The sequence below is a fragment of the Miniopterus schreibersii genome, assembly GCF_964146895.1.
Source record: "Miniopterus schreibersii genome assembly, chromosome: 2".
NCBI classification, from domain to species: domain Eukaryota; kingdom Metazoa; phylum Chordata; class Mammalia; order Chiroptera; family Miniopteridae; genus Miniopterus; species Miniopterus schreibersii.
The window spans coordinates 150,296,081-150,308,320 of NC_138102.1; the positions used below are offsets into that span (position 1 = coordinate 150,296,081).

General features: G+C 35.5%; 1 protein-coding gene across 1 annotated transcript in view; it reads left to right on the top strand.

The window, feature by feature from the left end:
• Positions 1-2,496: 2,496 nt before the first annotated feature.
• ABCD2 (ATP binding cassette subfamily D member 2) overlaps positions 2,497-12,240 on the top strand; it is a 51,693-nt gene continuing 41,949 nt past the window's right edge. The window contains exons 1-3 of the mRNA XM_081128893.1: positions 2,497-3,668; positions 5,208-5,388; positions 12,122-12,237. Coding sequence (XP_080985019.1) covers positions 2,733-3,668; positions 5,208-5,388; positions 12,122-12,237 — 1,233 coding nt within the window. The 5' untranslated portion in view covers positions 2,497-2,732. The remainder of the gene's footprint in view (positions 3,669-5,207; positions 5,389-12,121; positions 12,238-12,240) is intronic.

A 12,240-nucleotide genomic window follows, 5' to 3' on the forward strand; every position in this document is an offset into this window, starting at 1 on the left:
TCTTTTCCTCATATCTAATTGTTCATTCTAACAATCCTTTCATTCCAGGCATTAAAAGCTTTTTCCTCTACTCCAGCCTCATTATCAGTTGGTTAACTAACCTTCCTACAACTCAGTGGGGACCTGTTTGGATCTCTGTTCTTTGCTTCTTAGATTTCCCACTACCTTGCTCCTTCCCTGATACGGTTGTTTTATGCCAGTGATGCAAGCCACTTGTCTTGCCTGCCAGCTGCTTTCTGACCCATGCACCACTGTGTGTACCGTGTTCTGCCTAGCTGAACATCCTCCTACCACCCCTAGTTAAGTTTGCCCTAGTCCTCTATCTGTCCTACTCTATCACAATCAGGAAATGTAACATAAAGAATTAAAACTTATAAGACAACCTGATTTTGATGCATGAGATTAGGAATATAAGATTTTGAAGTAAACTACAGTGGTACCTTGGTTTTCGAACATCTGCGTTGACAAACATTTTGGTTTATGAACCCCATAAACCCTGAAGTAAATGCTTCGGTTTTCCAACACACCTGGGAAGTCCAACTTGCCCTATGGCTTCTGCTGACGTCAGGATCCTGAGGCCTAGCTGTCGGCTGTTGAACCCTTGGTTTTTTAATGTCTTAGAACTCGGTCTTCTGGAATAGATTACATTCGAAAACCGAAGTATCACTGTACTATGATACTGTAAGCTCTATATATAGACTTGTAAAGTCTTAATGGAATGACAGATATGCTGCTAATATGGCCAGTTAACAAAGAGAATTGCATGAATTTGCCACTCATGTACTAGTAAATCTGCTGAATTGAATGCAAACAAATGAAAAGAGGTCTGTGATGATTCTTGGAATTAATATAAGTATTTTAGAAAGGAGTTTTAAAAGTTTAGGAATATTGTTGGATATTGATAATTTTTTATTCATAGTTAACTGAATGATGAAGATCATCCAAACACTGAGACAGGTTTTATATTCCAGCACAGGGGCTGGCAAACTTTTACTGAAGAGGGCCAAACAGTATTTTAGGCTCTTTCATCGATCCAACTCTGCCACAGTGGCTTGAAAGTCATAGCCAATAAGTAAGTAAATGCATGTGACTGTGTTCAATAAACTTTACTTATGAACACGGAAATAAAAAATTTATAGAATTTTCACATGTCACAAAATGTTCTTTTGATGTATTTTCAGCCACTTTAAAATGTAAAACCACTCTTAGCTCAAAGGCCATCTAAAAAATAGATGTGGGTCAAATTTGGCCCACTGGTTGGGTTGTAATTTGCCAACGTCTGTTCTAGTTAAATGCATTTGTTCCCAGGCTTCCAGCATGTATGTTGGGGGGAGACGGGAGTGAGGAAGCAAAACTATTTTCACATATTCAAGAATATACTCTTGCTTATCTTAAAAAAAGTCCTTTATATATATATATTTAAGTATGTAGAGTTTTGATTGACTATTTAGCAGTTTCAGTCCTCCATTAGGGATGTAGAGAACTTTTTTAACACTCTTGGTTTTTATCAAATAACTAAAATGTAAATGGGAAGTAACCAATAGATTATCTCTAAGTCTAAACGAAACAAACATACAAAAGCTTGCAAAAGAGAAAAAACTCTTGAAGAATGAAGTCTTGGAGAAGCTATTTCTAACTCTCTAACCCTGGTTGGATTCCCAAATGGTTAACATTTGATTATAATAAAGTCACATACCTGCGAGTAACAAGGGACGCAAGGGAGTGGTAGAAGCGAAACATTGCTCTCATTTATTTAGTAGTCACCTTGTAAGTAAATACCAGTGCATCAGAGCTCCATTGCTAAAAATAGCAGTGGTGGGGCTGGAAGACTTTTATTATAAGGACAAGTAAACATAGGGATGGAAGTATAGCAAAGAATTATTTTCTGTAATAGAGAAGACCTCCCTCCTATTTATTTACCGAAAAATACCCTTAATTACAACTTGTCTAATAGGTTCTGGGGCTTCATATAAAATCACACACAGGAAAAAATATATATTAAATGTCCGGGGAAGGGACCACAAGACAGATCCAAGTGTTTTTTCCGGTGCCCTCCCTACTTGTCAGTTTCTTCTCTCTCCCTTTCAGATTTATTCCATAGCCTTTTCATATTCATTTTATGTTGCTCCTCTTGTCCCTCCTTCCTCAACTCCCTGGTTCCTCCTCCCTCATCCTGCTTCATAGCTTCTGGAAATGTCCCTTTCTTTTTGCTCTCCCCCTCGTATCCACTAGAACGCTGGAGAAGTGATGTATGTTCTGAAACTTCCGTGGGTTTCTAAGTGACGCTGAGCATGCTCAGTAGCTAGGGCAGGTTTTGTTGCCAGCAGCTGCCCTGATTCGACCTCTCCAAAAATAGACATTTAACTCGCTGAACTCCAGTTTAAGGATGTAATTCGTTCTGCTCTCTCCTCATTTTCAAGGTTCAGAGGGAAGCAGGGAGGATTCCAAGATCCCACCGCCCTCGCAGCCAATGAGGGGTCCGAGAGGGAGGAGCTTGGGGCGGCTCGGTGCAGCTTGAGCTTCCGAGCGAATCTTCCCCGGTAGATGCAGTGGAGTGTGAGCTGGGCTGCAACTGTCACAGCAGAGCCACAATTAAAAACAAAAACACGGAAGAGGAGAAACGCTGCAGAGTATGGAACGCTGTAGGACTTTCTGAAATATTTCCTGGGGATCCCCGTGGAGCATGATCTTTTAAACAGTTCTTTTTTAAGCCGGTTTGGGTAACTGGGAAAATGATACATATGCTAAATGCAGCAGCTGATCGAGTGAAATGGACCAGATCCGGTGCTGCTAAAAGGGCTGCCTGCCTGGTGGCTGCGGCATATGCTCTGAAAACCCTCTGTCCCATCATTAGCAAGCATTTAAAGCAAACTGGCCACAGGAAGAAAAAAGAAGCTTACCCAGCTGCAGAGACCAGAGGAACACTGCATTGCACCGAGGTTACGAGTAAAAAACCTTCACCGGGAGTGAATGCAGATTTTTTCAAACAGCTACTAGAACTTCGGAAAATCCTCTTTCCCAAACTTGTGACCACTGAAACAGGGTGGCTCTGCCTCCACTCGGTAGCTCTAATCTCAAGAACATTTCTGTCTATCTATGTGGCTGGTCTGGATGGAAAAATCGTAAAAAGCATTGTGGAAAAGAAGCCTCGGACTTTCATCATCAAATTAATCAAGTGGCTTATGATTGCCATTCCTGCCACCTTTGTCAACAGTGCAATCAGGTACCTGGAGTGCAAACTGGCTTTGGCCTTCAGAACTCGCCTAGTAGACCATGCCTATGAAACCTATTTTACAAATCAGACTTATTATAAAGTGATCAATATGGATGGGAGGCTGGCAAACCCTGACCAATCTCTTACTGAAGATATTATGATGTTCTCCCAGTCTGTGGCTCACTTGTATTCCAATCTGACAAAACCTATTTTAGATGTAATTCTGACCTCCTACACTCTCATCCAGACTGCTACATCCAGAGGTGCGAGCCCAATTGGGCCGACCCTATTAGCAGGGCTTGTGGTATATGCCACTGCTAAAGTGTTGAAAGCCTGCTCTCCCAAATTTGGTAAATTGGTGGCTGAAGAAGCTCATAGAAAAGGCTATTTACGCTATGTGCACTCCAGAATTATAGCCAATGTTGAAGAAATTGCCTTTTACAGAGGACATAAGGTAAGAGAAATTAAGGTGATGGGTGAAATGTGAGACTGTTCAAGCTGCCACTTCAGGGCTAGATACCATCTGTTGTACTATTGATGGACCCACTTCTTTAGCATTTTAGATTCCTGGGACATCTAAACCTTTATTAAAATACATGCTTCATTGCCCTGTTTAGTGACAAGCTGTTTAAAAAAAAATTATAGAGTACAAACTTTTCTAAAGTTTCATGAGTATAAAATGTTCAACACTGTAAAAAACAGTCTGCTTCGCCCCAGTTACCCAAATAAGCTCAGAATTATCTCTACAGCATTTTCTTAAAATTTAAATCCTAACTTTGTAGGTGGTTCTACAGAAGTAGAAGGAAATATATGTTTGGAAACTAAATAAACACATTTCTATTGAGATAGAAAATTTAGCATGGTATTTGTTGTTGTGGGGTCTTTTTGTTTGTTTGTCTTTCAAGGGGGAAAACATATTTTCCTATGAAAGACACATTGGACAATTTTGCATGTCTGGTCAATGACAGAGTGCCCTAAGTCCTAAGAAGTGCAGGAGAGTGTCTCACCAATGGCATTTCCATTACTCTTAGTTAATGTTCAGCACCATATTTTGACACAAATAAAAAGAGACAGGGAAATGAAATTTTGTCTAGCTTTGGTAGGAAAGCTGAGAAATGAGGAGAAAAGGAGTTCCAGAATATTATTTTAAATATTAAAGATTTTTAACCAGATCCCTAAAATAGTTAGCCTAATTACCTAAAATTGCAGTTCATGAAAATAACTTAATAATATTAAATATGGCAGAAATTCTTAGGTGATGCATCTGAAATCTTAATACAAATGACTCGGCAAATAAAATATTAAGGAATTCTAAAGTTGAAAATGGTATTTTAGTTACCAAGCAGAACTATTTAATTTTTGAGGCATCATCAATTATTAAAAAAAACTTTTATAGCAGTACCAATCTGAAGAAGAAACTTTAAAGCAAATTTAGAACATCTACTCCCACTTGAAAATTGGCCTCATAGGTTGTATTAATCATATTGATGTGTCAGTCTTTGTGAGTCAATGAACTCAGTAATGTAAATTATAGCATGCTGTAGGCTTCTTGAATTTAAGAAAAAATCCAATAAATTGAGTTAGTTCACAACTGGAATCTAATTACACATATATGTATCATGTATTTATTTTCAGATAGTTTTGGTACAATCAAGGAGGATAAGGCTCTAACATTGTTTATTCATATCTTACAAAATATTTAGTTTTAACATTACACATGTAATTTTAAAATCAGGATTATAAATCACTTATCTATATATTTAACATATTTACTGAGTATCATGGGGTTTAATATTATAATTGTCATAAAGCTAAATAATAATGACTAAATGTGATATTAATCTGTATTTATTGGTTGTTAGAGTAATAGATAACACAATACTAAGCAAAACAAACTAATATGTAACTTATCTTTAAAGAAAGTTCTCAAGCCTACAATATTTATTTTGGTAGCTCATGCAAAGTTAATTCTTAACTCTTTTTCTCTCTATAGGTAGAAATGAAGCAACTCCAGAAAAGTTACAAAGCTTTAGCAGATCAGATGAACCTCATTTTATCCAAACGTTTGTGGTACATCATGATAGAGCAGTTCTTGATGAAGTATGTGTGGAGCGGCAGTGGACTCATTATGGTGGCTGTACCTATTATCACTGCAACTGGCTTTGCAGATAGTGGTAATGACGTTTATGCTTAATCTCAAATATATGTTTAAGATTATTGCTCTTGAAGGTATCAGTACTGGTTTTGTGTGAGTGAAACTGTATATGTAGCCATTGTTGTATAGTCATTAATAGTCAGAAACAATGGAGGAATTTGCAGCATCCAATAATAAGATCAGCAATATGAAAAAAGGAGACAAGTGGCTCAAAAGACCTTTCCAGTTCTGAAATACTTTCAGAGATCTCCAATGTAGTATTTCTGGGAGCTGGACTTGAACAATTATTTTTATACTGCCTAATGTAAAATAATTCTCTAGTTTAACATTTAAACTCAAAACAAAATACCTTCAAAAAGAGTATAATATAAGTTTTACCCATTGTCAAGTTCAGTTCTGCACATCCAGTGCATTTAATCTATAAATATTCTATAACTGGATCTGCCCTGATATGATTTGAAAAGTTAGGCAACCAGGAATACTGTCCCACAGGGTGCTTCATGTCATGGTACAAAGTCTCCTCTACTTATAGATAATATAGGTAACCTCCTGTGTAGCATGATTGGGTGGTATTGTGGGGAAAGGGGTTATCAAGTGGCAAGTGTCTAATTCTATCTTATCTCCATCTACCACCTCAAAAGCTTTTATCAACTTTTTCATCTTTTGGAATAACTAAGACAAGGGCAAAAAAGACAGCATTAGAATGTTGTGTCATACTTGATTGAGGTGGGAGTTTGGATCTTAATTGGTGGGGACAGAGGGGAATTAAATAAAGAAGCAGCATTTTCTGCTCTTTCTCCAAAATATAGTATACCCCCTCCTCTTTGAAAACCACTTGTCCAAATTGGCCTTATTATTGAAGGAGCTAGACAAAAGCTTGGGCTTTATGGTGAGACAGAGCTTTTCTCAACTCTTGGCTTTCCCTCTACCTACCTGTATATGTGTTATTCATGTTAATTAAACTCTCTAAACCTCAGTTTCCTCATCTATAAAATGAGAATTAGGCTACTTCAGAGGGTTGTTGTGAGGATTTAATTGAATAATGTTTATAAAGTACAGAACATGTTCTGGGTGTTCTTGATACATGGTGACATTTATTACTCAGAAAGCAAAAGGCAACACTAAAAATAACCTAACATAATTCACACTATTTTACAGTTATTTTTGGTGTAGAATTAAGGATTAATAGTTATTTGTTTGAAAGCATCTAATAAAAACAAGTAAAAAAATTACCACATGCTTTATATTTTAACAGTACTTTAACCAATTCTTATAAAAACACTTGCCAAATTTAAGTCATTCTTAACCTAAAATTGTTCATTTTAGTAATTAGAATTTGTCAGTCCCTTGTGATAAGTGCTACACATATACCAAATATACTCCACATCTCAATAATAGACAGTGTGTTTAGACCACTGGGAAACTGAATTTTATGTTTTTATATTTTCAAAAAATTTTTTTAAATATCATTTTAAACGTTTATATTGAAAAAGGCATTGTTAGTAATTGTATTTTTAGACTAACTGTATTTCATAATGAAATGAAATAAATTGCTTTTTCAAGAGTCTTAAAGAAAAATAGACAATTAAAAACCTATGGTCTTAAATTAGTTTTACTAACAAATCTGACAAAATAATCAGATATTCATAGTGAATCTAAGTACATGAATATTTTTTAAGTTTCATATATAATGTATATTAACAGCAACCCCAATTACAAAATTATGGTGTAGTTCTTGTTAGTCCTTGGAAACACTGGTGTTATTAGAAAACCCTGGAGTAAACATAAAGCAGAGAAAATGCAGCTATTAATGGTGACAAATTAACCCCACAGAGACCAGTAAGACATAAACAATGTATGCAAAGAATATAACAATCTTACTTCTGTAGGTGATGTAATAAGATATTTAAAAATACATCCTATGAATCCTGAAAATACCATATTAAATTAAAGAAATAGCATTAAAATTTTAGATGGGAATAATAACATTGATGCAAGTGAAACAAAGTGATTCTTTTTTTAAATATGTTTTTATTGATTTTAGAGAAAGTGGAAGGGAGAGGGCAAGAGAAATAGAAATATTGATGAGAGAGAAGCACCTATTGGCCGCCTCCGGCACGCCCCCGACTGGGGATCAAGCCTGCAACCCAGACATGTGCCCTGACTGGGAATCGGACCTCGATCTCCTAGATCCTAGGTTGATGCTCAACTGCTGAGCCATGCCTGGCAGGGCAACAAAGTGATTCTTAAAGCTTCTTTTCAAAAGAAAGTTTTATATAAAGAAAAGCAATATAAAAATTTCACAGAAGAAAATGAATTCCTATGACAATGTTATTATGAGAGTGTGCTTCAATATCTTATGTAATTTCTAAGGTGCTATATGTATGCTTATAATGTTTACATGTATGTGTTTACTAAATACAATTTTACTCAGACAAATTATTTGAGTAAATAAATAATGATATATTGTTGAGGCTTTAGGTCTTAGAATTACATACCGTATAGTCTAACCTAGTCTTCAATTTTAATTTACTCTGAGTTGTCCCTTGTGTTAGAGATGATTATGTTAACCTGAGTTGTCCCTTATGTTAGAGATGATTTAAGTATATGACACTATATGTATTTAAGTAGAAAAAATGGGTGAATGAGAGGAATGGCAAAGAGAAAAGGGAGAAAAGTAGGATAGAGGGAAAAAGCAGGTCACTGTTTAAATCTGGACTCTGCTGTTTAATAGTATTTATCCTTAAGAAAGTTACATAAGCTTTATATGCCTGTTTTCCTATCTTAACTATAAAGATAATAATATATATCTTAAAGAATTATTATGAAATTATATTTATTGTATTAATGTGCTTTGAAACAGTCCTTGGCAAGTAGTAAGAACTTAGGTGGAAGCAATATTTATTTATATGCTTACCATGTGGGCTCTGGAGTCAAAATCTGGCTCTTTTGTTTATTAGGCTATATCTAAGGACAAATCATTTAATCTTTTTGTGCTTCAATTTCCTCATTTTCAAAATGGGGGAAACTGTAGCAGGTTAGGAGGATTAAAGAAGGTCACATATATAAAACTTATAGCAATGCCTGCCTCATAGGAAATTCTCAGTAGGTATTTGCTGGTATGATTATTGCTGTTAAAGGAGCAAGGCATTTGCAAGTGATTAGGAAGCCAGAGGTAAAAAAGGTAGAGAGGCGGAAGAGCCTGCATAATTTGGGGGGCAGGGAGGAGAAAAGAAAAATAGTTATATAGTACAACTTTAAGAGAAATTTTTTTGTGGTAAGGACAGGATCATGTTTATATTCAAGTTCACATTATAAGATTGCATATGGAATTATGCTATTTTCACATCAGAAGAGGACCTTACAAGTCACCTAGCCTGGAGCCCCAAATTTGCCTAAAGTCATGCAGATGGTTGATGCAAGCACTAAAGCTAGAAAACATTCGTAATTCCTAGAGCATTGTTTTTCCCCCTTCACCATGCTGCCTCCATATTAGCTATTTTAGAACTTATTCTATAAGGGACTTCACCTAGTTTAAGACCAACTAATCATGGGATCAAATGGTTGAAAAAGCATTGAAATAGTCAATTATATATAGTTTTCTATTATATTTTTTAAGGACATTACCCCTTTGTTTGCTTTGTATTAAGAGGAAACCCAAAATTATGTGAATAAAGTAGTTACCCCTGGGAGCTATAATCACAATTTTTTAATATAAGTTACTTTTCTTCTTTTCATATCAAAAGCATCTCTGGGCAAGGCCAGAGAAAGTTACCTATAGGTCCCTCCTGCCAAACATTATCCCAGATGCCTTAACAGGCAAGGAAAGAAAGCATCTAAGCCACTAGCACTACCAGTAGTATCTGCATAGCTTTTATCAGGGTTCACTCTTTGTTTTGTACAAGTTATATGGGTTTGGAAAAATATATAATGACACAACCTTAGTTTTTTAAAATCCTTTCTTGCTTTTTCAGTGAAATAACAAGATGTGACCGTGTTTTAATATATACTTATTATTAGCAGAGCTGAACAATATCAGTAAAATAAGCAGATATAATATTAAATCCTTAAATGAGGAATTTTTGACAAGATATTTAAAATACTTGGTAGGAAAATAAATTGTATATAGGATACAAAATAGGTGAGTGCTTTAGGTCATGAATTTGTATCTCTTACACTAAGGAACCTGACCCTGTGCAGAGTATGCAGTTGGCTGTTGTATGCATGACGAAATAGTACTGGCACTGCTTTCACAGTACCTACCAAAGAACAACTAGTAGAATAAAAGTCAAATGAAATCTTCCCAGAGCTATTTGTAATTTTGTTGCTAAAAGCAGGAACAAAACCCAGTAAACATTCATCTGCCAAAGCAATGTGGAAAGCACCATGCCCTATCAAGCACAAGTCCATCTGTGCTAGTGTTTTCCCTTCTTAACAGAGGCTGTCAGTGAAAACTACTGTTCAAACCGCTTTAAACCCAAATTCATAAAATCTTATAGTTAAATTTCAGTCATCAGCCAGATTTTTCATGAGCCAATAGTATTCTTAGTGCTATAACCAATACAGCAATTCACTATTTTGGTAGTTTGCTGAGAATCCTTTACTAATTTTTGTGTGTGATATATCTAAATTTTTTCACACTTAAATGTGTTTAAGAGTATCTGCACTCTATTCCTAGCCTATTTATCCAATCATATCTTTTACTCTTCAATTATACCAGCACTCAAAGTTTTTCTTTTTCCATTCTTCAAGGAAACTGACTTCAAGGGAAATAATAATTCTCTAGAACAGTGTTTAACAGGAGAGACCAAATTGGATTATTATAAAAGGTCCCCATGAACTCATGGTGTTCAGATACTCAAATGAAATCAGTGCCTGACACCAACCCATACTGCATCTTGACCAAGCTATTTATCGTTTTTTTGGCATTGCTTGAAATTTCTCTTTTCCATGCCATTGCTTATGCCATACTTGTGATGTGCTAAAATTGTATGCAAGGCCTCCCTCACAGTCTTCACCTCCATGAAGAACTTCCTGTCTCTTGCAGCAAGAAATGATTTGTACCTCCTCCAAACACCTCACATTAACTCTCATCATAGGCTGCCCAGCATAGTTATTGGGAACTTGACTTCTCTCTCTTACCAAACTGTAAGCTCCCTAAGGAAAGAGTCTGAAAATCACATTTATCTTTGCATGTCCTATAGCACCTTACCTAAGTTCTTGCACATCTAGGTGTTCAGTAAATGTCTGCTGAGTGACTTTTACTTACGCAAAGATCCCTTTCAAACTAAGTTGAGCTGTCTATCAAGTAAAGGTGAAAGTGTCTAGTAGTCATAGTAGGGCACGAGTTAAGTAATTGTATTGTTACGAAGAAAAAGAAACCCTAATAAATATTAAAGGGGGCCTATGAGTATTTTATAATTCTAAATTTTTTAAATGTTTTTATTGATTTTTAGAAAGAGACAAAGGGAGAGGGAGAGAGAGAAACATCTATTAGCTGCCTCCTGCAGACCCCCTACTGGGGATCAAGCCCACAACATGGCAACAGCTGGGCTCATTCTAATTTTTTCATTAATTTATAGCATTTAATTTAGAACTTTTTAGATAATCAATAGAAAGATCCTATAAGAGAATCAAATTGATGAAAAGATTAAAGTAATGACCTGGAGAGAATAATTTTGAAGAATAGGACTGAATTGAGTAGATATGTAATAATAACTAGAGAAAATAGTAACAGCTAACATTTAGAGCACTTCTTATTATAGGCCATGGATTAGGCTAACACTTCATTTATATTTCACCTTTAAACCTCACAACAACCCTTTGAGATAAAATTGTTTGAAGTAGTATTATTTCTCTCATTTACACATGAGAAAATAGGATGGAAAGGATAAGTGGTTTGCTCTACTTACCTTAGTACTTGCCAATAAGTAATAGAGCTTGGATTCAAACCTAGTCTGACTCCTGACCATAATTTTGCATTGACAGTAATTTGGGATATTCATCCATCTAGCTATCCGTTCATCCAGCCATGAATCCATTTGATACACATTAAGGAGTACTATATGCTAGACACTCTTCTGAGTACTAGAAATAAGAAATAAAACAGTCTTGATCCTTAGGGAATTTATAGTCCATTAGAAAAGCTAGATAAGGGTTTCCACTGAAACCTCTGCGAAAGTTAACTCTTAAAGGTAGAATTAGGCAAAAAAATAAATGGAAGTCTATTAAAGTCAGAAGAAATCATATATACAGATATCAAAGAGTAAATATCAGAATATTGCATGTTTGGGGAACTGCTGTACTGAGGTGAAGACTGATAAAACAGGTAGACAGGCTAAATTATGAGAGTCAGCTAATTTGCATTTCTGTTAAAGGAACCACACTAGAAATAGTTGCTTATGTTACAGTTAGTTGGACTTTATTGACCAAATCCATAGTATTTTATTGCCTCACTACAATAATGGAAGTTGGATTTGGAAAGGATTGAAAGAATGCTAAATGTAAATAGTCTTAATTCCTATAGATTTAATTGTTCTAACTCTTCTAGAAAAATAATAACTCAGAGGGGAGCTTTAAATAAAATCTTGTACAAGTACTGTATTTTCAATAATTCTTTAAGTGTCTAGGAACTTGCTAATACTTTTGAAAAATTTACATATGGCTGTTGTAGACACGATTTCATTTGTATACAAAAAACATTTGGTTACTTGAAAACACTAAATAGTTTTGTAATATGCTTTTATATTTAGAGGATGACCAAAAACAAGCTATGGTTAGTGAACGGACAGAAGCCTTTACCACTGCTCGAAATTTATTAGCCTCTGGAGCTGATGCTATTGAAAGGATTATGTCTTCATACAAAGAGGTA